The 26,836-nt window shown below is 46.9% G+C and overlaps 1 protein-coding gene across 1 annotated transcript in view; it reads left to right on the forward strand.

Moving 5' to 3' along the window:
• The window catches only part of AMOTL1 (angiomotin like 1), a 48,104-nt gene extending 21,616 nt beyond the window's left edge, over positions 1–26,488 (forward strand). Inside the window, 10 exon segments of the mRNA XM_009334873.1 lie at positions 40–184; positions 1,253–1,342; positions 8,110–8,255; positions 13,528–13,677; positions 17,390–17,580; positions 18,893–18,975; positions 18,978–19,011; positions 20,914–21,140; positions 21,861–22,130; positions 23,456–26,488. Of these exon segments, the coding sequence (XP_009333148.1) occupies positions 40–184; positions 1,253–1,342; positions 8,110–8,255; positions 13,528–13,677; positions 17,390–17,580; positions 18,893–18,975; positions 18,978–19,011; positions 20,914–21,140; positions 21,861–22,130; positions 23,456–23,559 (1,440 nt within the window). The 3' untranslated portion in view covers positions 23,560–26,488.
• The last annotated feature ends 348 nt before the right edge of the window (positions 26,489–26,836 follow it).

Here is a 26,836-nt window from a genome sequence, read left to right on the forward strand (position 1 = left end):
TTCCTGCTGGGCTTTAACAGGAGCTCTCTCTCCTTTCAGTTTGAAATAGAGATTCAAAGGATTTCAGAAGCTTATGAGGGCTTGGTCAAGACCACCACTAAGAGGGAGTCTCTGGACAAAGCGATGAGAAACAAACTCGAAGGAGAAATTAGGAGACTTCATGACTTCAACAGGGATCTCCGTGGTATGTTACACTTGCTTGTGTGTGGTTTTTTTTCCCTGATTGACATGGTGTTTCACTTCTCACAAGCTCCAGAGCAGCAGGCTTTAGAGGAGTAGCTTCACACATGTTTTAGATAAACATCTTGAGAAATCAGACCCTGCTCGTTGGCATAAGACAAAACTGTCACCCCCCTGGTGGCAAGGAAACCTTCTGGCAGAATATGAGTCAGCTTCAGATGGTGCCTTTGCATTTAGCACTTGCAAATATTGATTTGACAGCAAGGCCACCAGTCCCGAAGTCTTGTCCAGCTCTAATGAGCTGAAGAGCAAGTTGCAATACAGAGCAATACTGTACAACCCATAAATCTCAAAATTCAGTGCCTTCACAAACTAGTAGCAAGTATCAAAGGGTATGTCTTTTTTGTATTAAAAACATAAAATTGAGGGTATATCCTTTTGAGAAAGCGAATGGAGGATATGTTGGGTAGCTATTACCTGTCCAGGTTCCTGATGGGGGCACTTTGGTACCTCTTTGTGCAGTGAGATGCTTTCTGCAAGCTGGCTCAGGCTTTTTGCAGTGGTGCAAGGAGGATTGCATGGTCTTTTTGGAGGAGGGAGGCACCTGGAGGCAGGACCTTCCTGGGGAAGCTGTCCCTGGCTACAGAAAACTGCTCCTTTCCCAGGGCATCCCCAAGGATTGGTGTCACTGGGCTGTGGGCTGCCTTCTCCCAGGGCGTCTTGCTGCACCAGGGGCAGCATTCCACTGCAGGAAGGCACCTATACCCTTGCAGAGCTGGGTAATTCAGATTGCAAATGCCTTGTGCATTTTGGACAGTATGAGAGGTGAACTGCCTGGGCACATCAGCCACGATGGCAGAGGCTTTTCACCCAGTTTCTGTAAATCTGAATGACACAGCTTCATGGAAGAGGTCAAAGGCCTCATCTTTTATGTATGTGTCAGCCTCCATTTTAATGTCCTCCTTCAGAGAGTCTATTTATACTGCTCTGCTGGCATGCATCTTATTTTCTTGGTTGGCCCACAATTTTATATACATATATTTATACTTAAAGTATTTCCTGTTTTTTGCAGAACGACTGGAGACAGCCAATAGGCAGCTAGCCAGCAGAGACTTTGATGGGCATGAGGACAAGTCAACAGAGGGCCTTTATGTCACTCAGAGTGAGTACTGTGCTAATCTGTTTTGAAGGTGCATATATATATACGTACACATATATATGTGCTGGAGTGGAGGTGAATACTTTGCTATTAATTGTTATTGTCCTTATGGCTTGGTTTTACTCAGCTAATTCGTCACATCCTCTATTTAAGCTGCAGACTGGATTGTTTAGGCTGTTTTTTTTTTTTTTCCTCTCTGAGCACCAGAACCAGGCAGTGGGAGTTAACGGTAACACAACGTAGCTTATTTTTGATAAATAATCTCTGGAGATGCATGCTTTTTAGAGAAGCCAGATTCTTCTGTTGGCTGGTATAAGCCCAGAGCAACCTCTGCTGACTGGTTGTCAGTGACAGGGGTTGACTAACAGGAGGCAGAGCAGAGCTGGACCCACCTTTTCACAAAGGTTGGAAGAGACAAAGATTTTACAACTTCTACTGCTATGAAAAGCATCCATTCCTGTCAAGTTTTAGGCTCCTGTAATGACTGAGCACAGTGCTGTGGCATTTCCCTGCCATGTGCTGATGGCTCCATGTGACCAGCCAAAACCAAAACCCGAGCGGCTGGATGCTGTGTGACAGCACGTGGCTTCTCGTGTATCCTGAGCATCTTCGGTACACTTCCAGAAGGGCTTGACCACCTGGGAGCTGTGCAGTACCTTGCAGGTTTAAATCCCATTGAAGCGAAATGCTGTGTACAACTGATACTTCTATTTTATTTATTGCACCACAAGCTTCCTTGGAAGATGAGCTGCAACTGCAAATCCTTAGGTGGAGAACTGGCCACCTCCATGAGCAGTGTGGTGTTTGATACCACTCAGTGTGCCTCACTGCCAGCCCTGCAATGTCCACCTGCTCCTCCAAGTGCAGGAGAGCCTTCTCCTAGCTCCCACCAGCAGTGGCGATGCCAGCTCGGCAACTTTGCTAATAATTGTGCATGTGTGCACAAACCAGAAGAGAATCGAATGATCTTTTCCATGACTGTGTTACCTTTGCCATATTAGCAGAAGCCATAGGGGCATGTAGGTACTGCTGCGAATCCAAGGGGATGATCTGTTGAGAAAATAGCATCGCTATGCAAATCTTGTCATCCTTGGGAAGAGTTCAAACAGGGTAAGTTGCACAGTGCAAATTGCAGAGTGGGGTCTGCTGTCTTCGTATAGAGACAGCCTGGCAGTGTTCCCATATGCTGGTAGCTGCAAGGGGGAGTTAAATCCCCAGGATGGACTGAATTTGAGTGATTTTCCAGTTCATAAACACGCTCTGTGCTTCTACTGATAAATATCTAGCAATAAAACTTTGCGCTGTGCACTCAGCGTATTACTGCTATCAATTCACAGCTTACAAACAAATATAGCTTTTCGTATCCTATCACATAAGACAGGCTGGATGCTTGGAGTGTCTCCTGGCTAGGCCAGAGAGCTAAATGTTACCAATGTGATGCGGAGTGCTTCCAAGAATAGAAAAACGGGCACATGTAAAGCAGGTCCTCTTCAGTCGTGTTCTTTGGGCTGCTGGGGCACATGCAGTAATGACCTCGATATCAGCCTAAAACACCCCTCTGAGAGCCCGTAAAAGGTTTTGCTTGGAAATCCTCTGTTGCTGACTGCATTTATATCCTGATGTTTGTGAGTCTTCCGCAGGGGCAGACCATGACCCGGGCTGCACCTCACTGCCAACCTAGGGGTTTTGCAAGCATGGTCTGTACCCTCCTCATGTCTTTTGATGGGATGCTCAGGCAGAAAAATGAGAGGAGAAGGGGTGCAGCTTATTTTAGCTGCCATGTGTACACTTGTCTACTGAGCCTGAAATAGTCATTTTTAGAAGAAAAAAACTGGTGTCTACATGCGCTCCCATCAGCTGTTGCAATTTTGTTGTGAAACTTGTGTTTGTTTTTTTCCTAAGGGTAGTAGCTTATTAAGTCAGATTAGTAAATGCAAATCTTAGTTTTCATTAGAAAAGCAAAAGCAGATTTCTAATCCCTACGTTTATGGAAAACAGCCTGAAAACATGACCCTTAACACGCCCAACCCAAGTTATGTAAAAAGATTCCAACATCAGTAGGTTCCTACAAGCTATCATTTTTAAGGCAGTGTCATGATGAGATGAAGAAGGAAAGATAAAACTCTTGAGGTTTTTTTAATGCTTGTTCTTGGTAATACTGCAAATGCAGAATTAATACTGTGGTAAAACTCCAGCAATAGGAAAAACTCCCTGAAAAAGCAGTCTGGCAAGGCAGGACGTGCAGGGATCATTTCTTGTTCCTTGCACAGGTGTCCATTAGCAGTGCAACAGTGCAGAGCAGTTGTGCGCTCTGAGGTAGAGACCGGAGGTGACAAAACCTCTTATTTTTTGTAATAATAATAGGCAAAGCCAGGCTGCATGCCTCAAAGTATTAAGTGCTAGGCATTTGTGCCTAAGAAAAACGCTACTGTTGTATCGGGGGTAGGAGAGAACTCACAGCCTATTAGTTTCATGATAATTATGTGATGTTTTGTCAGTGAAAAAGGTTCTTTTAAGGAAAGACATGGAGCAGCAACCGATGAAGGCGTATGGGCCCATACAGCTGAGAGAAGAGCCAGGCACGAGGAGGCTGAGAGATGCTGTAGAAAGGGAGGGGCAGGAAGACTGAGGATGGTTTCAAGGGCATAGGGCAGAGAGAAAGCTTATGATACAGCATATCATGGGAAAAATTTGTTTTAGTGGAGTCTGAGAATTCTGTGTGTTTTTCTGGGATTTCTGGACTTACAGACACTCTGTCAGAGCAGGGGTTCCTCCAAGGGGCTGTTTTTTCAGGTGTCTGAGGCAGATGGAGGTCTGTGCCCATCCACGTGGCTCTGCACCCATTAGTGGGGATGTGTAGACAGTTTTGGCAGTGTGTTGGTAGAGCCTCATGCTTCATGGGAGCATGCTGTGGATGTGCTGCCTATGACTTGTGCATATATCTCTGTCCCAAATATCCCAGGCAAAGAAATATTCACATCGAATGAATCCAGCCAAAGAAAATGCTCACAGTACATGTTTTTGAGAGCGGGGTTTTGGGCAGACTAAGAGCCATTTGGTATTAAGACAGGAAGTAATCGGGGCAGAGGCAGAAGTTTCAGGGGCAGGTGAAAGGGAGCTCCTTGCCCTCTCATTTCACAGCTGTGAGCTGCATGCAGGGAAGCGGGGAGCCGCTGTCCCCCTGCACCCAGAGGCAAGGGCACCTGCGCAGGGAGCAGCATCCTGAAGAAACTGTCGTATAGAAAAATGCGAGTGTTCTGCATGACTTCCCCCTGCCCTCCGAAGGGGAGTGGGAAATCTGACTTCAGTTTTCAACAAGTGAAGGTCAAATTCTCCCCTGACTTGCACTTCATAACATGCAAATGGAAATGTCCTAACTGTAAATCAGACCATGCTTAAGCTGCCTGCGATACTTCGTAGGGCAAGGAAAGCCATCACGAGTTTCAATGGACATTTGGTGACTTCCTCTGACAACAAGCATCAAACCTTTCTGCATCCCTGCTTAGGTCGGTGATCACAAGTAACCACGTACTGAACAATTTATTAAGTACGTTACAATTGATCATAATTATTAATGCCAATGCAGAATCCCTGTTAATCACCATGTGAGAAAACAGACTCAGGGACCTCGAGCATGACCTCCTGCAGCTTCTCAGCCTTTTCTTGGTGCTGGTGTGGTCCAAACTCCAGAGGGCTGTTGGGAATGTGCTGTTTGTAAGCGAAACTGCAGGAAGAGAAGATTGCAATGAGCTGTGTTGGCATTTGGCCGGGATGCAGGGGTTACCACAGCCACTCCTCGTGAAGCGTGCAGGATGGACCTGTGCTATCTGTAATATAGTGTTTAGTTATAGTGGTTTTGAGGGCACACATTCAACTGATATAGGCAAATGGTACGTTAAAAACATATTTCTCATTTTTCTTTCAAGACTGGTCAGATCAAAACTTTCTGTTAAGCATGAGGTCTGTGTGAAAAGCTGGGGGTCACGTGAATGTAGTGAAGGGGTGGCAGAGATTGAATGTATTTTTCTGTCTAATGTTTCTGCTTCAAAGCAGGGTCAAGACTGGTCTACTCTTGGTGTACCTACACAGCTTGACAACTCAGAAAGCCTGTTTGCGAAGCACCGAAGCAGGCTTTTGGCTTTAGCTCCTCTTTCTTCTACCCAGCCACAGAGTAAAATGTCCTCAGTGTGTTGAGGTACAACAGTCAGAGAGAGCGGGTGGAAAGCTGTGAGATTACAACCGTAAACTACAGCAGAGAAGCCTTTTGGGGACTGTTCAGTAATGGGATGTAGCAGTGACCCACCAGAAAATAGAAATAATTATTAGCTGGAGTCTGTTAGGTAAAAAGTACATGCCTGGGCAGAAGGTACACACAAGTGTAGCACAGTAAAACAGTATTTTTAGACTTTAAGGATACCTGTATGTACTTGGGAGAATTTAAGGTTTGTTCAACACAGACCTTCTTTACTAAAAATTAATGCAATATAGGAAAGTACTTATAAAATGTGCCTCCAGCATTTTTCAGGGAGAAGCTGATGCGCGGAAGTGTTGAGAGCTGTTAAGTAAATTTTTCTTGTCGGCTTTCTAGTGGGTTCAGTGGTCATTTTGTGTACAGCATAATCTTGTCCTCCTTTTAGGGGGGATAGAAAATGTAATGCAGCAGAGCAAGCTGAGTGCTTTGAGTTCCTCACATGAAAGTTGAAAGTGAAGGTCCCAAGTCCTGTTTTTTTACGTGCTGTCCTCCTATAGTATGGGTTTCAAATCTGGAGCACAGGAAGTGTGGTCCCAGCATGAGATGGTGGAGTGCTGCAGAGCTGAAATGGCATTCACCTTCCAGCTTCTTCGCCCTCTAGTGAAATTAGCTGCTTGATAATTTGCCCAGATTTACACTTTTGTACAATGGATATTAATGTTCCTTCTGGTGAATCTGATTGAAGTAAATGTCTTTGTGTTGAAGGAAGAGACCTGCATGTCCAAGATAAAACTTCTTGCTGACGTGGGAAGATTAAGACCATGTCATACTGAGACGGCTCGTGGTGGCAGTCGGTGGCGCAGTGTGCGTGGCACTCACTGGGCTTTGCTTGTGGACTTTGCAGAGGCCAGTGTGCTGGTGTTGCTGCCAGGGAATGCTTTTGTGAGGTGCTGAATTCCTCCTTTTAGAATAAATGGGAAGGTGGCCGGATGGGTTTGGGCTCACCTCGGCCACTTGTGCCTTGTTCCACATGGCTCAGCTTGTACGTGTCACACCTTGCTGCAGGCACCTACCGGTAGTGTGTAAATTAAACCTGTTCTCATCCCACCTGTAATTAAGGAAGAATAAGGCCCTTCTGGGGGTAGTTCAGGTCTGAAATGGGCTGGCTTTGGCCATGTGAAGTTTCCTGACCCTCCTCAGGGGGAGGTGGATGGTGGGGCTTCCAGCTTGAATGGTCATGCTTGGGTGGGATGGGATGGATATGAGGGGCAGATTTTCCACGTTTCCATGTTTTTGGAGCAACTTCTCACTTCAGTTAAAAAATAATAAATTGTGTAATGCTGTGTTTAAAAAATAAAAAAATCAAAACAACGTTTAATTGACGCCAAATTAATTTTTGGAGGAAATTTTCCTTCCTGGAGGCTTGCCAAGTGCTCTATTTTTGTTGTCATTCAGAACGAAGGCCAGATTTTGAAATCTCAGATTTCACTGAATGAAACCTCCATCCCCTGCTCCCTCCAGTCATTAACTGTTTGCAAGCTGGTGTTGGGGATCTAGTGATTGGCCCATGATGCTCGTGTTCCCTGAAATGGCTTCTCAGCACTGTCAGGGCAGAGGTAGATGGAGCCGAGCCTTTCCCCAGGCAACTTGCCAGTGACGTCCATGGTGGGCCTGCAGTTTGTTCCTGAAGAAAAAGATGTGAGCAAAGCTGAATTTAGCTAGGGGTTTTTTTAATGTCATTTTGAATCTTACCCAAAAAAGGGACGATTTTTCAGCACAGAGGCTATCTACACATTTTAGTCTCACTCCTGGTGCTTTAAGGTGCTTAATAAGGGAGAAGCACCGATTGCTGGAGGCTTAGAGGAGGACTGGAAAGTCACCCAGGGCCCCCCCAGGGTTGAAATGCCTCCCACAGCCCCCCTTTCTCTGTATGGCCAGAGAAAGCCTGTTCAGATGCCTCCTATCTTATTCTTCCTTATTGCTTTCCCCTCTTTCAATTTTCAAGCTGTCCAGCACGGATCTGTGTTTATTATTTGGCTTCTTCACATGTTCTGTATCTCATGATCTCCATCCTTGCAAATAAAATGGACCGGGCACGGCACAGCCCGCATCCGCACGGCTGAGGTTTCTTTCCCCTTAGAGAAGGGCAGCAGCATCCAAGCTGGCAGCTATAAGCAGCCCTTGACATAGGCTGTCCTCAAGCAGGGCCTGGGCATTGCGTGGGAAAGGAGTAGCTGGTGCAAGCCAAAATTTTGCTGGGGAACGTGCTAGTAGTTCAGCAGAATGGACAATTATGAGGCAGTGCTCAGGTCCACAAGCTCTGCTAGTGTAGATGCAGCCCAAGCTGCCACTTGTTTCTGCTGCTGGCACTCACGTAAGGCTGGGCATTGAGGGTCTGAGCCTTGGCAGTAGAAACTCCTTGCCCGCTGTGTCTCAGCACTGTGTTGTAATGGCCCCACTCGCTGCTGCTTCACATAATTTTTGTTTTTCTAGGGATGTGGCAGCTTACCTCTGGCACGTGACCCAGGGCCTGTGAGCTGTCCTCCTGGAGCAGCTCTTGTTCTTGTCTTTCTTCCAGACAAAGAGCACTTGAAGGAGAAGGAGAAGTTGGAGATGGAGCTGGCAGCTGTGCGCTCTGCCAACGAGGACCAGCGGAGGCACATCGAAATCCTCGACCAGGCCCTAAACAACGCGCAAGCCAAGGTCATCAAACTGGAAGAGGAGGTGAGGCATGGGGAACATTTCTCTGCTCTGAGGCTAGGGGTGGCTCATGGTTAGGACTTTCTTGATCCAAGTCCCGAATCTCTTCTAGCCATGATGTGGCAGGTCTTCCTGCTCCCCTTGCACTGGCTCTTATAGAGAAAATGCATAGTTATACAATACTGAGCCAAACAAGCAATAAAAGGAGACCACAACCATAGATGTTTTCAGAGCAGAGCCTTCAACGTGTAACCAGGAGCAACACCAAACTCAGCTAGCTGGTGGCTGAGGTAATGGTAGGACTTAACAGAAATATCAAATAAATGATGTTGGTGCATCCCATTTCTTCCCAAAGAATGCCAGGAGGCTTTTGAGATGTGCAGAGCAGTGCAGGGCTTCGTAACTTTGCATCTGAACAGTGGTCTTAAAAGAACTGACTGATCTGGCTGGAGGCAGACCTTTCAGGATTTAGAGCTATGAAGAGCTACAAGTTTTATGTGAGAGCTGGAAAAAAACTATCATACCATGAAACCCAAGAAGTGCCATCTGTGCAAAACCCCCAAGAGGTCTTTAAGGCTTCTGTAAGCCTGATAGTGAGTTCATGCTCTGGTACAGGCTGCTGGCATGAGTTTGGGCAGGTCTGTTCCCCTTCGGTGCTGCATTTCCCACTTGCACCCTCCCCAGGGCTGGCCTGGGGGGGAATCCATGGGAGCCCGCTGGGTGCATGGATGCAAGGGGTCTTGTGAGGAGCAGGGAAGGTCTTTTCTCAAATACCTGCAAGTAACTTAAATGCAGTTCATTATCTTGGAAAGGTGAAGGGTGAATTGACCTCAGTGATATTTGAATGTTTTTTGTCAGGGTATCCAGCATGACAGACCCCCCCTGTTAGGCTAATTAATGGTTACTTAGAGTCTGGAAGACTTAAGGTACTATATGTAAGTGCTGAAGGCATTGCTGTTTTGTTCCTGACCATTAGACCGTTCTGACTTCCTATTTAGGAACATTTCAAAAACTCCATTGCCTGCAATGGATACACTCAGCAGCAAGAAGAGGATCACATTAAGTTTAATTGCTCCTTTGTTAGTTAGACTAAAGCCTGCTCACCGTCCCAGTGTATTTGGGGCAGTCCCTTTGGGGTAGCTGCAGGAGCTAGCGTACCTTTAATCTGTACATAATTCACTTGACACTGCCTTGAAGGCAACCAGAGGTTTTCTATTTGCATTTCATTATGAAGTGGCTGAATAAAGGAATGTTTTTAGGTGGCAACACCTGCTCCTGCAGTTGTGGCATCTTGCAGGGGATGGGAAGAAATACATTTAGCTCCTGTCTGCTCCACAGACTGTCAGTGTGGTATTGGCAGGTAACATTGACTTGCTGAATACACAGCAGTGAAGGCGGCAGAAGCATAAACGCAGATTTCCAGGCAGGTGATATAAGAAGCTACCCTGTGCCTGCTGGGTTGCAGTAAATACATTTGCAGCCTTAGGGCTCTGTCTCTAAGAGCTCTGCAGTTGTCAGTTCCTCATCTAGGCATCCAACAGAAATGTGCCTCTGTTGGGGATCAGAGCTAGGATCCTGGATTGTGGACTGGTAGAGCTGAGAAGAGGGCAAATGTTCCCCTCCAGAGAGCTGCTAACCTCCTGCCTAGGGCATGGTAGATGTTACAGAGGTGGTAACCTCCTGCCGGGGGCATGGTAGATATTATGGAGGTGGTAACCTCCTGACCAGGGCACGGTAGATGTTACAGAGGTGGTAACCTCTTGCATAGGGCATGGTAGAGCTCAGGGGTGACAACATATGAGGGTGATGCAACGGTATTTGCCAGAGTTTGTCTGTCAGAGCTCTCAGCCTGAGCAAACCCACATTGACCTGGTAATGTTTAACTGCTTTTTTCATTCTAGGGGGAGTTCAAATGAATTTTATGCCAGCTGCCGTGTTTTAATTGTTCCAGGCAGTGTCATGCAGCTCGGGTGAAGTGCAGTTAATCTGTGGCTGCCAGCGTGTGCCCAAGCTCCTGTGCTCCCTTTCCCTTGCTTTTGGCCTGTTTCATTACTAAATCAGAGCACCTTTTCAACAGTCTCTAGTGTTTCTGGAGCTCAGTTTGACACATATGCAGCAGATATTGTTGAAGTTTTGAACTTTCATCTTAAACCAGGGATTTTTACTATAATTTGGAATATATTGAAGGAAACACAAAATCAGTCAAATGAAAACGACTGTTATTATTAACAGAGCTCTACCTCATGCACTGCTTTGTAAATCCACCCAGATTTCTTCTACCACCAGAATGTAATTAAGTTTAAAAGCTTTTTAAATCAAGGCTTGAGAATTAAGCAGTAGCTACTAAGTTGAATTAACATAAGATAGCGTACTATGTAAATCTACATTATCCTGAGTGCCTGCTAGTAGAAGGATTTAATTCAAAAACATGTAGGTGGTACTATCACCACATGTCATTGAGGAGTCTGCTGCTGGAATCATGTGTCTGGTCCACGCTTTGGATAGAAGACTGAATAATATAGAGAGGGTTCAGAAAACAGCTGTAGAATTTATCTGAGGCCCAGAAGCTGTTCTTTGCTGTGAACAGTTAAAGTGAAGAGGTGGCTGAGCTCCAGTCCATGCACATGAACGTGAAGAAGGGATTGCTGTCAGCCAGATTAAACGTTGCTCTTTAATGTAAGAAGAAATAATGAGATGCAGTGTTTGGGGGCTGAAGCTGAGCAAATCAGGCCAGAAATAAAGAATTAGAGTAATTAACACTGAAACAATGTATGTAGGGTGATAGTGGATTCTCCATCTCTTAGAGTCTTTTAACTCAAATCTCATATCTATAGAATAGATACTGCATAGCTCAAACTGGAGTGATGTTCCTAGTGCAGATATTTTTCCAAGACCCACTCGCCTTTGCTCAGATTTATTTGCTTGGATCACCCCCTTTTAGCCTTAGCTCTTCTTCATCTGTATTTTCCTAATCCCTGGGACAGGGGCAGTGTTCAGGCAAGTTTGTTGATCTTCTGAATATGTGAATTGTTTCATTAAATGCTTCTTGCTCTAGTAGATCACAATTTGGAAACAGGACAAGAAGTAATTTGCTTAAATTGCATAAGAGAAAGCCAGATCAGGCATTAGGGTAAAAGTTTTCTGGCAGTATAGGAAAATAAGCTGTGAAGTAGTTTGCAGAGGGAGGTTGTGGAGTCCCTACCTCTGGAGGGTTTTATAAACAGATTGTACAGACATGTGCCAGGTTTTAAGTAGAGCTGATCCTACCTTGCAGTGGGAGGATGAACTGGTACCTCTCCAGGTGCCATCCAGCTTTTTTTTATTTGAGTCTGTGTGTCTGTGAGGTAGTGGAGCTTAGTATCTTGTATTTCTGATTGCAGTCCCCCTCCCTTACAGATGCATACTGCACTGACAAGCCCATTAATTTAAATGACAACATTTTGTACTTCGTTTTTTAAATGCATGGGTAAATTTTTTGCTTATAAATCTACAGGCAGGATAGAAAAGTCAGAATGGGCTCAAGAACCTCCCTATAAATTTTTCAATGTGGGAACTGTCTTGTTGCATATGTCCAACAAAATTGCTTTCTAAGGCGGTGGACGCGTGTGCATCGCCTCACCCACACAGGCAGAGGTGCACTCATGTGCAAGCATGTGAACCCTGGGGCTTAGAGGGCTTCTGCAAAGCCAAATTCTGGCTGCTGTGGTACGGATGGACTCTCCAGGATCCGGCAGTCTGCTGCCGAGGACGGACCCCACGGGAGCCCCCTTCCCCTCTCCGATCCACGCTGGCACGGCTGGGAGGTGGCACAGGCGCCTTCCTACTGCCAAAATAGCACATTCAGCAAGAAGCCATCGTGTCTGTCTTGCCAAGTTGTGCGCTCCCAAGGAATGCAATCTTTGTGTTGCTGCCAGAGACTAGTGGGGATTATAATCTCATTAATTTTCATGGAAAGCCCCGGGAGCCGTAAGCATTAGCCCAGATTACAGCAGGGCTAGGGAGGTCACGCTGCCAGTCGTCGGCTCTGGCTGGGGAGGTTTGTTTAGGCCAAGTTTTGCTTTTGCTGTGAACAAGCCCGTCTTTCACTTCACCTGTGACATGGATGGATTTAGGGTGGCAGAAGAGGAATTTCAAGAAAAAGTGATTTTATTATCATTGTAATCAGTGGGAGGGGACCTAGGTGAATCCGGCATCGCACAAGTGAAAAAAAACCCAACTTCTTTTGCACATGCCCAGGAACAAGGCAGCAAGGGACTGCAGCCTGTGGGGAGAGCAGGCAGACCCCGCTGCCACAGCCCCATGGGAGAGTTTTCAGGTCAGTGTCCACACTCCCCAGGGATGAGGACTGCTCACAGACACCAAGGTATGCCTGGCCCCCATGAGCTTGCCCCTTCTCGGTGCCAGATTTTGGCTGGGGGTCAGGTTTCAGCACAGGCTTTGATGCCTATACCAGTGCCTGGCACAGCTGATGCCCCAGCATGTCCGGCATCTGCAGCCTCCTCTCCGCGAGGGCTCTCAAGTGTGCCAGCTCCTGCCGTGAGCCCTGATCACGATACCCTGTGGTGTCACTGAGTGCCTAGTGGCATGGTAGGAGGGCAGAAGAAGTGGGGATAACCGCTAAGCACCCTGAACATCTGCAGTCCACTTGCAAATTCCTTTTGGGGTATGCTGCTTGAGCAACCTCTGGCCGTAAAAACCTCTGTATTGCAAAATCCTTGTGTCATGTTTAGCCCTTCAGTAATTGCATTATATACGTAAGGAGGGCCCACCTTTAACTGCCAGCACATTGATATGGCCAAGCCTGTGAGCAGGATAGAGCAGGTGGAGTGCTTCTGGCTGCTGGCACTCCGCTTGTTCCACCTGTGTTGGACAGATACACAGGGTTGAAAAAATGAGACTCTGTTTGGGTGCAGACAATGTGCCAAGTGTCACCAGTCAATAAAACCCACTGGGATTCCTCTTAGCTGAGGCCAGCCTGTGTGCTTGCCCGAAGAGTATCCACCATGACTGCTCTTGCTCAGAAATGGCCAGCGGGTTTCATGGGTACCGGATCCCAAAAGGGTGGAAGATCTGGGCAGCATTCCCTCCGAAAGGGGTAGAGCTGCCCCAGCAATGCCCGCTATGCCCTTTCCCTGCCCATCAAAGGGGCACCATCCTTCCCCTGCAGAAACTCTGCAAAGCAAATGGCCAAAGCCATGCTTGCGCCCAACACGCACCTACAAGTGCACAGCGGTCTCAGTGGCCCAGGGCGGGTATGCGGTGCCCCCCAGCGCTGCTGACCCCCTGTCCCCCACAGCTGCGCAGGAAGCAGGCCTACGTGGAGAAGGTGGAGAAGCTGCAGCAGGCACTGACGCAGCTGCAGGCAGCCTGTGAGAAGAGGGAGCAGATGGAGCGGCGGCTGCGCACACGCCTGGAGCGGGAGCTGGACTCACTGCGGATGCAGCAGGTGAGGACGGAGTGGTCTGTGCAGGACCCCAGCATGGGGCCTTTGGCAGTGCTTTTAAAGAAGGATGGTCGCTTGCAGCCCTGCGAGATGCCACCTTGCTTTTGGGTTCAGGTCATTGGGCTTTCCACCTAAGCCTTTCCTAAGTGGATGCCCCATCATTGGAAGTGTTCAAGGTCAGGTTGGACAGGGCTTTGAGCCACCTGATCTAGTGAAAGATGTCCCTGCCCATGACAGGGGGGTTGGACTTAGATGATCTTTGAAGGTCTCTTCCAACCCAAACCACTCTATGATTCTAACTCATGATTTTCAGTGGAGGATGGGGGAGCTCCACAGTGGGGCTGCTGGACGCGGCTGAGCCCTGCCTGCAGTGGGGCTGGGAGGTCCTTGCTCCCCTGCTCAAGGGCAGGCAGGGCTCTGCCCCTACGTGTACCCCCACACCTGCCAGGGGAGAACATCCTTCCAGGTTTCTCTCCAGCAATCACAGATTGTGCAAGATCAGCTCCACACTGAAGGAAGAGAGGAAAGGTGCAGTATACGTGGGCGTGATATTTAGCCCACAGATTTTGGCCGATTTTTTATTGAAAAAGCAAGGTGGGATGATGTGGGATTAGGTGGGAGTAAGGGCTCAGGCAATATTCATTCTGGACAAAGAAGATGTACTTGGTTCACAGAAACCTCTGTCTATAACAGATCTGGAGACAAATCATAGAATCATTGAACATCTCGTTGGAAGGGACCCATAACGATAATCGAGTCCAATGGTGTCATCATCTTCAGACAATAAATTATTGTCCGGTCCAGACTGGCTAGAAGTGTAGTTTTGCATTTCTGTCCCCTCGGTTTTTTGGCAGCCCCGTGTCCTCGGAGGGATAGCGTTATGCTTGTATTTTATGCACAGTTATTTCTTTGGTTAGGTAACCTGGTCTCTCACGTTCTCCTCCATCCCCGAGTCCCGAAGTCCAGTCATCTGTGAAAAGGGGAGAAAGAAGCATGGGAGGTTGCAGGGAGGATTTCCAGGTTACAGCCAGCACCAAGTGCCAAATACACGGGCACTGGCAAGCAGATGTACTAAGTGTATCAAACCACCACTTGGGGAAAAACCAGCAACATAAGCAAAGCATGATGCTTTTGTAACTCTTGAAGGGCTCACTCAAGAGTTAGTCTGTCAAGAAATATATCTGCTACAATAACCCTTCCTTATTTATGAGCCATTAGTGGAGACCAAAGCAGCTGTTACACAGAGCTTGTGCTGCCAGAAAGCAGAGGGTCTGATTCTGCTGGCAGGATGCGGCTGGGAAACAGCTTTATGGGCAATATCAGCAGTTTGCAGAGTCACGAGGTGGCCGGACCTGAGAGCATCTCCTCGCTGGCAGCCGCAGGGCAGGGCAGTTCCCCCAGCACCCCTCCAATGGCATCACTGTCACTGCTGCTCCCTGGAGACCCTTTCCATCCATCTTGGCTCTTCCTTGCTGCTGTATAAGTATGTTAAATCTTTCTTGCCCTGTCCACCATGGGCTTGCTGTTCCTATCTTCTTCCAGTAGCTCTTCTGAATTGCCCCTTCGCCTGCTCTCCTCCAATTTAAAAAAGAAATTACATGGGGTATGACATGCTAATGCTGATGCAAATGAAGGAACGTTTGAGAAAATACAATTAAAATTCAAGTGAAGGTAAAACTAGAACTAGAAAAGGTTTTGTTCTCTGGGCTGGAATATAGGGACAAATTGATATATTAAGTTACTGGGATGGACTGTCAACAAAGTCCTTGTCTTGGGAGTTCAGGCTACGTCTGCTCATTTTGGCAGAAAATTCCTCTGTAACTTACAGATTGTTTAATTTTTAATTTTTTTTTTTTGGCACTGTAATCAGCAACTGCATTTTGGATTGCCGTAGTTCTCAAATGCCTACACCAGTTCCCTCTAGCAAGTTTTAAGAAGAAAGATACTCTGACTTCACATCTCACCTATCAGCTTTGAGAGGAGACTTTGGGGTATTTTTTACTATTTATACATTTTGTTTTATGAGCCACAACCCTGCAATGAATTACGTTGCTTCAAGGCGCCCCAACTTTTTACTTCAGAGCTGTCTTCTCTGAGTTATCAAAGTTATATCTACTGAAATATTTTCTCATCACAGAGAAAAAAGAGCTTTTTTTCTCCTTTTTACTGGAGTCAGCAGTACAGACGCAGCACACAAGGAGACAGCGAGCCAGAGTATCTTCTGTTCCTGGCTTATTGGTAACCGAGTCCAAATAGCAAACCTTCATTATCGCTAATGCATGAGCTAGGACCAAAAAAAAAATCCTTTGACTTAGTGTTACAGGCTGAGCGTGCAGGGCTGGCAGAGGTTTTGACTGAAAATGAAGATGACAGGCACCTGTGATGTCCCAAGATGCCATTTACAGACCAGGGCTGTGCTTCCAAAATATTACCTTCCTGCCAGGGATTTGACAATATTTGAAGTGTAAGTGCTGTTTTTTGCAGGAGAAGACTTGCAGCCATTGCTCCTAAGAGTTACTCCATATTGCTCTCTTCCAGAAAGCAGCTTCCAAACACGTTACCGCACCAAAGGCAAAGGCCACAGCCCTCCCCTGGTATCTCTAGTTTCCCGTAAGCAGGAGATAAGTGTCTAGATGGAGGAAATGTGGTTTGGAAAATGGAAACAGTTGCTGCAGCCCTTGCTCTGGTGTGCTGGTACTGCACCAGGGAGGGGCTTTGCCAGTGGAAGCTCATGGTGTAGCACAGATGAGAAGCCGGTGCTCTCGAGATACGGTTTCCCTTTTGACACAGTCCTGTGCACCATGGAGTATAACAAATCTCTTGCATTTTTTTATTGAAAAAAACATTTACTTCTATTGACTTCTTCCCGAGCTTCATGCCTCTCCCCCGGGTGCCCTTATTCCACCCAACCTCCCCTGAGCCGAGAGCTGGATCTCCATCCTCCTTCACTCTCGACCAGCAGTGAGAGGAGCTCGGGAAGGCTACCTGTGCCACTTAGGTGCTTTAATTAAGTGCCTGTAACTGGGCGGGATAAATCTTGCCTGGATAAGTGCTTTCCTCACAGCGTAGATGCAAGGGGTTACGCACCCACTGCTGCTTGTCAGCATCCCATGGGAGCCACCCTACAGTGCCTGGGGATCTTCAAAAGTTACCTGCAGCACTACAGAAAGCATCTTCTGAGGGCACATGAGAACTAATGTGCTAGAAGAGACGGGCGTAAATCCATGTCTGGGATATTTTCCCAGCCACTGTTTTAAATAAGTTACATGTAGCTAGGTTACATGTCACTTTTTTTTCTGCTTTTATATATAAACCCTCTGGTAATAACTGCCTGTCCATACCGAGCACTGCCCAGCCATGTGATGAAGTCCCAGCAAAAAGAATATCTTTTAAAGCTTCGTTGCTTCTTTTTCCTACCAGCTTTTTTTCCTACCTTTTCCCTTGGCTTGGGATATCCCACGAAATCCCTGCACATCCAGGGAGCAGCTGGATCCCTACTTCTGTCAGCATGGTCCGGAGAAGCATGTGCTGGGCTTGCACACATGGTCAGCCTGCCTGTCCTCCTGCAACATAAGGGGTTTAGCCGGGGTTTCCCCTTGCCCCTGCCAAAAGACATGGGGATGTCTTTGTGAGCTCCAGAGAAGACGTGGGGAAAAAAGGGCCAGTAGCTCCCATACTTGGCAGGAGGTGAATATCTTGCTGTTTCCACTGGCAGAGGCAGGGCAGCTACCAGGCGAGCAGCCTCCCGGAGCACAATGCCCCAGCCCTGATGGAGCTAGTGCGGGAGAAGGAGGAAAGGATCCTGGCCCTGGAAGCCGACATGACCAAGTGGGAGCAGAAGTACCTGGAGGAGAGTACGATCAGGCACTTTGCCATGAATGCCGCAGCCACAGCTGCAACGGAGAGGTGAGATGTTGCTGCAAGTGAGCAACTCTGTTTGCAGCAGAAAGCATGGGGGAATAATGAGGAATGGATGTTTTCTTACAGTTGGATTTTGCTTGCCTTTCCCTGCTGAGTCGCACTGCAAGGGTTAATGTGCCTTTCCGTGGTGTCATGCCAGTGAGATACAATAGTTGGTTAAGACAGGATTTACCGTTCTGACCAGGTCCAAAAGTTTATCAAATCCAGGTACCAGACTCAAGCCATGGCCTCAACGGCAAAGACTGGGGCTGCCAAATTGCACAGCATAGATAAGGCAGCTCCTCCCCACCACACCAATGGAGCAAGGAGAGACTGTTCATACGTGGCTGCATCCATCCCGCAGTCTGCAACGTGGTGGTTTAACCTAGTTTTAAAAACCTGTAATGAGGGAAATTTTGTGGCCTAAGTCCCCTGTTTCACCACTTCATTAAGCTTCAAAATAAAAAGGTTCTCCTGATAGCTAAGCTAAACTTCTTTACGGCAAACTACCTCAATTGATTCATGTCCTTCCCAGGTGTACATGATGAACAACAGATCACTGTCGACATTGTAACAGCCTTGTAAATATTGGAAGACAGATATGCCCTGTTGTATCATCCCTGGCCTGAACTAACTTCTTCAGCCATTCCTCACGTCCTAGTGTAAACCCCTTCCCATTCCCATGGCATTTGCCTGGACTGTCTCCAGTTTGTCTGTGTCAAAGCGTGGTGCCAAGAAGTACACAAGGCACTGCAGCGAGGCTTTCCAGCAATGAGGAGGATGGGATAATTAACTTCTCACCCCAGTTTCTTAGAAGCCAAATGCCCTGAAAACATCCTAAAATGAGATTTCCCTTTGAAACACAGTTGAGTGCGTGACTCGGGATGATCCTTTTCTTTTGCACTCCAGTCTAGGCAGCAATTCCTGAGCTATTTTTCACATTCCAGAGTGTGCAATTTTGTTTCTCATTTGTGATGTAGTCTTGTTGACTTGGGACCATTTCCCCAGTGAGTGAGTCCTTCTGATGTCTGACCCTGTCCTCTGGGACAGTTGTGAGCCCCATGGGGTTTGCCCACGATTTTAGCGTGCTCTCTGTTCAATGAGCCCAGTTATTTAATGGTGTTAATGACTAAACCTGAGGCAAGAGTAGACCGCAGCAAGGCACCCAACACCAGACAGCTGTCTGCTTGAAGGCAACCATCAGTAGCTTGCTTTTGAATGTGGGTTTGGGGTTTTCTTTGCAAGGACCAATCTCACTTGCAAAAGCTGCCCTCACAGTCTCAGGAGCCTGACTCACCCTGTTGAACCGCTTTGCCAGGGACGCCTCGGCCCCAAGCCACTCGCGCAACGGCAGCTACGGCGAGAGCGTGCTGGGGGGGCGGGGCTGGCCGGGGGGGGGGGAGAGCGCAACCGGCGCTGCCAGGACATGGAGTACACGTAAGGGGCCGTCGTGCCGTACCTGCTCGTCGTGGGGTTTGGGCTGAGTTCAGATAAACCAGGATGCCCTTCTGCTCCTTCATGCATGCCTGGAAAGGATGGGCTTAGCGTCACTTGACTTAGTTTTGCTCTTCAGCGTTAAAACAGGGATTAAAGAGTTGCTGTCGTTAGATAACTTCCCCCCTACCTTCCCGTTAAACCTCTCTGTGCCAAAAATGACCTTACAAAACAGACATTGTTCCACTATTAAAAGGAGGTTGGCACGCGAGGAAGCTGAATGCTTGTTTAATCTCAGTGAAAATCCCCCTCTGGAAACAAGAGTGTCTGGTTGTAAAAGCTGAAGTTGTAATCCCACTCCTACATAATGAGCAACGCCAGGGCTTGCCTTTGCCTCGCTCTTCACTCCTTGCCTGCTTACTGCTCTTTCTAGATACGCTGTTTCCCACATCCAAGTTGTGTGATGGTCACATTGGCATTTAGGAACAAACCTGCAAAATTTAGCACCATGAGCATCACTAAAAAAGATGCATTTACAAGCAGTAGAAGATATAAAATAAACTTTTTTGGGCACAGGCAGTCAGCGAGAGTAACATTCGTTGTTGCAGATACTTCTCCATTTTCAGCACACAAGTGGACATGTGGCCATGTAGTTCAATGAGTGTTAGACCTGGGCAGTATTTTTAATCCAGACTTTTTTCCTGGTAAAAATTGGCCTTTTGATGAGTAAAAATCCCTTGAGAAAGTTTGTGTATTCCTCTAGGTTTTTACTGAAAAACTATTTAAAATTTGGTCTTCAGTGTTGGCTTCCCCACAAAAACACCCGTCTGCAGACACTTTTATAAAAAGGTGTATTTGTTGCTTGTGGAAAATATCAATGATTGTTTTTACTGGGTTTGGTTTTTGTTTTCCACTCACAGATGCAAGCTAATCCTGCTTCCGGTGAAGTAACGGAGTTTTGCCATTGACTTCATTAAAGATAGATTATGATCTTGTGTTTTCATTGCAAATTAGACATCTGATTATGAAAACTAATGCCCACATGAAGTTAGTAGCTATCTCCCTTGTACGTGTAGGTTTTCCAGATGCGGCATTTTAGCTTTCACTGCTTCACAAATGCAGCTGCATTGGACTATATATTGTACATCACAGTCAAGCTATAGTCATCTGGCTGTCATACTGTACATGTACAATTATTTTTTTTTAAATGTGGTTTTGTAGTCCTTCGGTATGATTTGATGTTAATCATTCCTGGAGAAAAGTCTCAGAGAATCCTATTTTTTTGTGATTTGAGAGTCTTCGGAGTCTGTATGAGAGAAGTAGTGAGCTTTGCTCAGCTCTGCACACTGTGTGCTGATCGTTTCTGCAGTAGTGAGGGAGAAGCAAGAGCCCAGCCCAACTGTTAGACAAACCAAAGGGAACCTTTCCGCTCGGGAAGGTAAAGACCTTCAGCAGGTCTTTACTCCGGCTGATGACAGACCCGAATCGTGGGGTTAACTCAGCCTGCCAAAGGAGAGTTTCCACATTTGGCCCTGATGTATTACGGGGTGGAAATTGCCTGTGTGTTTGTATCCTGGTGAAGGTAGCAATCTGCAGCCCAGTCGGGATACTGCCCTCATCGCTCCTGCTGGGCTGGTAAAGCCACAGCAATAGGTGGGTTCAGTTAACCTTGCAGAAAAGAGTTCCCAGTTTTGGCTTAATAGCTAGAAACACTGCCTGTTTCAAAGTGCACGGCTATCCTCAGAGGAACTGGTGGGAGCTGCCTTGTCCGAGTCACTCAAAACTGGAGGGGACAGAGCCGCAGGGCATGTACCCAGGGACCCATCCTGCTGCGCCAGGGTGAGGAGAGCTGCCCATACAAATGTTTCTTTCATTCCTGTAAGCAAGGCATTCATGTTTTGGCAGAATAAAGAATCTCCATGCAAAAATAATTGAGAAGGATGCCATGATCAAGGTCCTTCAGCAACGGTCACGGAAGGACCCCGGGAAAGCCGACAGCACCAGCCTGCGACCAGCTCGGTCCGTCCCCTCCATTGCTGCTGCTACGGGCGTGCATTCACGCCAGACCTCGCTCACCAGCAACCAGATAGCTGAGGAGAAGAAGGAAGAGAAGATCTGGAAGGGAAGCATAGGTGAGCTCAGTTTTTGCTTAAGCTTTGGCTCATCCATCACTTCGTCCTAATCCTTCTGCTTGAGCTTAGCAAAAGTGACCCTGGCCGTGGCACACATTGCCCCGACGGCTCATTTCCAGAGCACTTTCCATGGAAAGAACGTGTGTCCTTTTGCTGAAGTCAAAAATTAGTCATTTTTTAACCTTGCATTGTATCTTAATTATATCTTTAATCATATTAAATCATTCTGCACTGATTACGGAAAGCCATCTTTGGGGGAAAGCCTGCCAGAAACAAGCAGATGATATTTGCAGCTTTGTGGGAGTAAATAACAAATTTAGGCTAGGAAAAAAGCACGCTTAAACAAAAGGGTGAGCATCCCTTTGGGTAGGAGTGCATGATGTGATGCGGCAGCTAAATGGGAAAATGAATGCAGGACTGTGGTTTGGGGCCGCATGGGACAGGGGGTATGGAGGTGTGTGAGGCTGTGCCGGGGGTACCTCTGGGACAGGCGTGCAGAAGGGGATGCAAGAAAGGGCAGCTGCTCTCAAAAGGCTGGTTTTGTAGGAAAGTACCATGTGGATGTCAGGAGAAGAGCAACAGGCGGTATCAAGGGGAAGAGCTAAGCCGAGCTAAAGGACTGGAGACATATCCAGACCAGCGCCTTGTAGCTCTGAGGTGGGACAGAGGGAGAGCACTTACGTTCAAGCTGGGATGTGACTGACCACCACGTGTTTTCAGGGCTGCTCTTGGGGAAGGAGCACCACGACCACCCGTCGGGCCCCTCGCTGCCTCCTCCGCTGCCCTCCTTGTCCTGTGTGCCTGTCCCAGCACCGGCGGCCTCCCACACGAAGACAGGCAGCAAAGACAGCAGCACTCAGACGGACAAGAGCGCCGAGCTCTTCTGGCCCGCCACCGCCTCCTTCCCCGGCCGTGGACGGCTGGGTACCACCCCGTCGCACAGCCCGGCCTCACGGCCCCCGGGGACACGAGTGGCCAGTGAGAAACTGGGTGAGCTCTGCCAGATCCCCGCATCGGTGCGAAACGCCAACATCCCCAGGGCTGTCAGTGGATCCCCAGAGGCACCCCAGTGTTGATGGAGGGGGGCGATGCCTTCACAATTTGTAAGGTGGTGGGAGGTTTCTTCAGGGAAACTAAAATCGTAGGGAGGGAACTTTCCAAGGTTGCCCGGTCTGGCTTTGCAGAGCTTTGTGCTTGGCAGCTTCTGTAAAGCTTCACTTGCCTGCGGCAGGCAGAGTTTCCAACAAATGCAATTATTCATGCTGCCAAAGATAAAATTACAGTTTCACACCTTGAAAACACTCCACACCTGCTCACATACTAAGACCCTTCTCTTTTTTTCAGCTTAAAACATGGTTAGTGAAGGCACCGTTTTCTCCCTATTTTTTTAAAGGAAACCTGTGGGGAAATAGTAAGGAGAAAGTGGAGATTTGGGGGGGGGTAAAGAAATACAATTTTAATTATTTTTGAAAGGTGGAAACTGCTGGTTTGCAGCAAGGGAGATGTTTATTTTACACACATTATTTTGAAAAACCCAGTTTCCTACACATTCATCTTGTCTCAAAAGCAAGCCTTCCCTCTAAAAACATGCCATGTATCATTGATCGGGCCAAATATCACTGATTGCTTGAAAATCTGGATTACTGTGTTTTGGGCAATCCAGATTGGAATTTGTTTCCAGGTACTTTTAAAATAGCCTTTCAAGCTGTTCCTGCTTGTAAGAAATTAGAGTCCTTCTTCTCCCTGAATTTGACTTTCGAGAACTATGGTGGTGAAGATAAACACCTAACAACATCTATCATACATTGTGATAATTGGCCATGTACATTCTCTTAGCCCATCCCACTGGCAAAGTAATACATTTTAGATTAAGCCACCTACCTGATTATTTGTGTACTGCCTTCGTAATGTTTTAAACTCCAAAATTTTGTACTTGATGGAGAGTAGCAGCATACATGTGGAGAGCTACTGTGGATCAGATGACAAGTAGTAATTTGGTAAAGTGATGTAGACCTTTCACAAATGCCTGTTTATCTCTAGGGCTACAGCTAAAGAGGTACTTTGGTCTGTATCTCTTAAATACTGTCTTTACGCCTGCCCTTGGGGTCTATGCACACCAACACACCTACTGTCATTGTGCAGGGAATTCAGCATGACATGTTCTTGGCCTCCTGATCAAATTTGGCTTTCAGTATGTAGGATGTACAGTTAAGATGTGCTCCACCACCACCCCAAAAAAATGGGTTTATATTTGCTTTGAACAATTTGCTGTTGAATTTGAGCTGAAGACCAACTTTCCCTTCTTCTCATTGCAGAGAACTCAAGCCATGGGAAGCTGCCCGACAGCAAAGGCAGAGTGAGCAGCTTGCTCCACAAGCCTGAGTTTCCAGATACAGACATGATGGAAGTCCTCATCTGAGCAGAGGACGGCATCTCTGGGGTTTTGTGTGCGTACAGCCAGGTCCAAGATGGTCCTCGGTCTGCCAACCTTAAAAACTAACCCTGAGAGTTTGAAGAAAGATAGAGAAAGTTTGTGCCCGAAATGAAGCTTGAGTTGATAAGTTGACTTTGGACCAGGCGAGAAGTCAAGAGCGCTGAAGAGGAGCGATGAAATGAACATCTGGGATTTTCTGAGCAGAAAGGGGCGTTGAAAACGGAATGTGGCGTGAGAAGGGGATCATTGAGGGAAAAGGAGACTGCATTTTCTGGTGTAAAGAGAAGGTAGTGAAGTTACAGACTGGGTGCAAACTGCCGCTCTGTTTTCCTGCCTCTCTGCAGCCGGGACAGGGAAAGAAATCCCGGCTCTTTTGAGGCCAGAGGGAGTTTCTCAATAACCCAGGAGAAATTTGCATCTTTCTCAGTATCAATTCATTTCTCAAAAGTATTCACTGCTTAATTTCAGTGAATAATTGGTCCATAGATGTACACAGCGGGTTCTTCTAAGTATTTGTTTGAAGTGGTGTGGTGTGGTTTTCCTGGGCAGGCAGGTCAGGTGTCTCTTTCCTAGCTGGACAAGTGTTGCTCTTGGAGCTGGATTTACAGTGCAAATATTCATGTCTTGCAACCTCAGAGCTTGCTGAGACTTCTTTTTTTGGTAGGAGCAGTTGTTGACTGGAATTCCCATGGAGGATGAAAGTAGAGGAGGGGAGGAGGACCCTGCTGAAGCAATTCCTTTTGTAAGGATGGGAAGGTTTCAGGAGGGAAAGTTGGGGGAGGATCCTGGCAGCTTCCCGAAGGGCTGTGCAGTGCAGAAGCTCATTCAGAGGGGGGTTGTGTGGGTGCATTTCCACTGGAGTTAATCTGGGCTTGCATGTGAGATCAGAAGATGCCTCTAACTGTGCAGTGGTTCATAGTAGTGGAAGAATCAGTGTGTTTGTGGTAAGAACAGGATTTTTCCTTATTTTCAGTGCCTACAGCCAAATCCTACCTTCCTTGAGCATACAAACCTGCTGTTCAAGCTGACATGGGACTGGGGATTAAGGGATGTAGGATCAGGCCAGGAAGGGTTTAACTGCAAAGCAAAGCATGAGCATCATCTGTTTCCTGTGCTGAGGTGCAGTTTCTTTTCACCTTGTTTTAACCGGGGTGGAACAATTCTCATTTTCAGCTTAGTCCCTGATTTCTGTAAGAGGTGGCAACTGTCTTTGTAAGACAGCCAACTCACCAGCAGCATTAATCATGGCATACCATTTGCTTCATGCATTGCACATGCTGATAGGGAAATTTTCCTCTTGGAGGTATTTTTGTGTTGGCTTTGCGGTTCCTGAACCTTGTGGTGCACCGTAATGACATTAGGAAGAACTTGGCTTTGGGAAAATGGGTGATGGGATTTTATGTGAAACTGCCTAGAGTGGAAAATTGATGGGTGCTGGAAGTAATCGTGTGCTCAGGGCTGGCTCAAGGTCACCCCTTCCTGTAGGTATCGGATCAGAGCCCTTGATTGTGAAAACACCAGGCACTTTAAACTCTGCTTTCACTGAAAACTGAAGTCCTTGCAACCTCAACGCCTGCAGGGGCCAGAGCCCTGCGCTCAATACTGCCTGGCTGATACCTTTTTTTAAAAAACAAAATGGCTATGTTAAATCTATGCACTTATTTTTGCGTGTACATAGAATTAGACATTCGTCAGTGTCGCCCTCTTTCTGATTTTTGCACTTCTTAAACCAAGTAGCGGTAGGTAGGTTGTGCGGGCAAGCGAACTGTGTGTTTTGAGTATTAGCAGCTTTGCATTGTGAAACCAAATGTGTAAAACCCTTGGAAGATGTTACGCAGCTTAATATATGCCTTGTAAAATAATTTTATTTTTTTCTCTAAAGTTAATTTAAAGGTTGTAAGTGTTTGCATAAAAGCTGGGCCTGCGCGTGGCAGCAGCGCTGACCCACCTCCGTAGCCCTTCCTCGAGTGTCTGTGGTTGGAGCGGGGCAGGAGGAAGACAAAGCAAGGGAATACAAGTAAAATGGTGGTGAATATTTCATTTCATCATTTTTCTCCAAGAAATAAGGATACCCAGGTGCTTGGAAGTCCCTAAGCATTTTATTACCAGCTGTACCATTTCTTCTGATGAAACTATTTAATAATTTGTGTACAGGCAGACAGCTAGGTGTCCAGCAGAAACAGTGTTGGATCAGCACGTGTGATGTGGCTTTCGGTTATGTTTGGTAATGGTGTAGCTCAGCTTCTCCAAGTCAGCTAGAGTACAGCACTCCCCCTCCTCCTCCTCCTCGTGGAGACCACAGTCCCTCCAGTTTCTGGTATGTGGGAGGTGTGTTTACAACCGATGCTGCACCAGATTCATGGTCACATATAGGAAACCATTTGTTAGAGACTATGGTGTAGGCAACTCTCGTTTGCTTTTGGAGTCCCAGCTCAAATAAACTCAAAGGTTCATTCTCCTCAATTATGTTGAACTCAAGAGATGTTAGTTTTCCTGGAGGGAAGGTCTGGAGGACCAGCGGGCCTCCCCCCAGCCCAAGCACTAGCAGGACTTGCGTGGAGTGCTACTGCCATAAATCAGTCCCTCAGTGGTGCAACTCCATTTGTGCTGGTTTTCCCAGCTCTTTGAACTGTTTTGTGTTTTGGGAAACTGTGCTGTAGCCGTTCCAGGTGACGTTGGTAACTAGTTGTAAAATACTGTCATTTTTTATTGTCATTGGTTGTATAGAGAAGTTGGTGTACAGTGTTGTACAGCTGGAGGGTTATTTGTACATAGGGGGAAAATGAAGAACGTTATGTGTCACCCACAGCAAATATTGATATTGTTGGTCAGCCAAAGATTTCTTATTCTTTGCTGTTTAAACTTGTGCCTTAATATTGTATATAATAAATGTATAAACATGTTTCTTTTCTCACTTTTCCAGTGTGAATATATTCAGTCCCCAAGAAGAAAGGACTTTTTAAACAATTGTCTAAGCTTTGCACACAACGTGCTAAGACTGAGAAGTGATACCTTGGGGACTTTAAGGTTGCATCTCCTCTGTTTTTCATAGCTGTTAATGAAAGGCCCCGCAGCAGGTGCCGTCAGTAGGTGTATATGGGCACAAAATCAGTGGGTCTGCAAAGCAGAGGACCAAACTGAGAGCTTTGACAAGCAAGAAGAGCAGGATTTTAGTGAGATCATCTTCACCTGAAGGAAATGGGGGTGGAAACTTAAGGAGACGCTTTGGCAAAGATCTAAAGATCCTTTAGCCCTGCATTGC

The sequence above is a fragment of the Pygoscelis adeliae genome, unplaced genomic scaffold (genome assembly GCF_000699105.1).
Source record: "Pygoscelis adeliae isolate BGI_AS28 unplaced genomic scaffold, ASM69910v1 Scaffold141, whole genome shotgun sequence".
Taxonomy (NCBI): Eukaryota; Metazoa; Chordata; class Aves; order Sphenisciformes; family Spheniscidae; genus Pygoscelis; species Pygoscelis adeliae.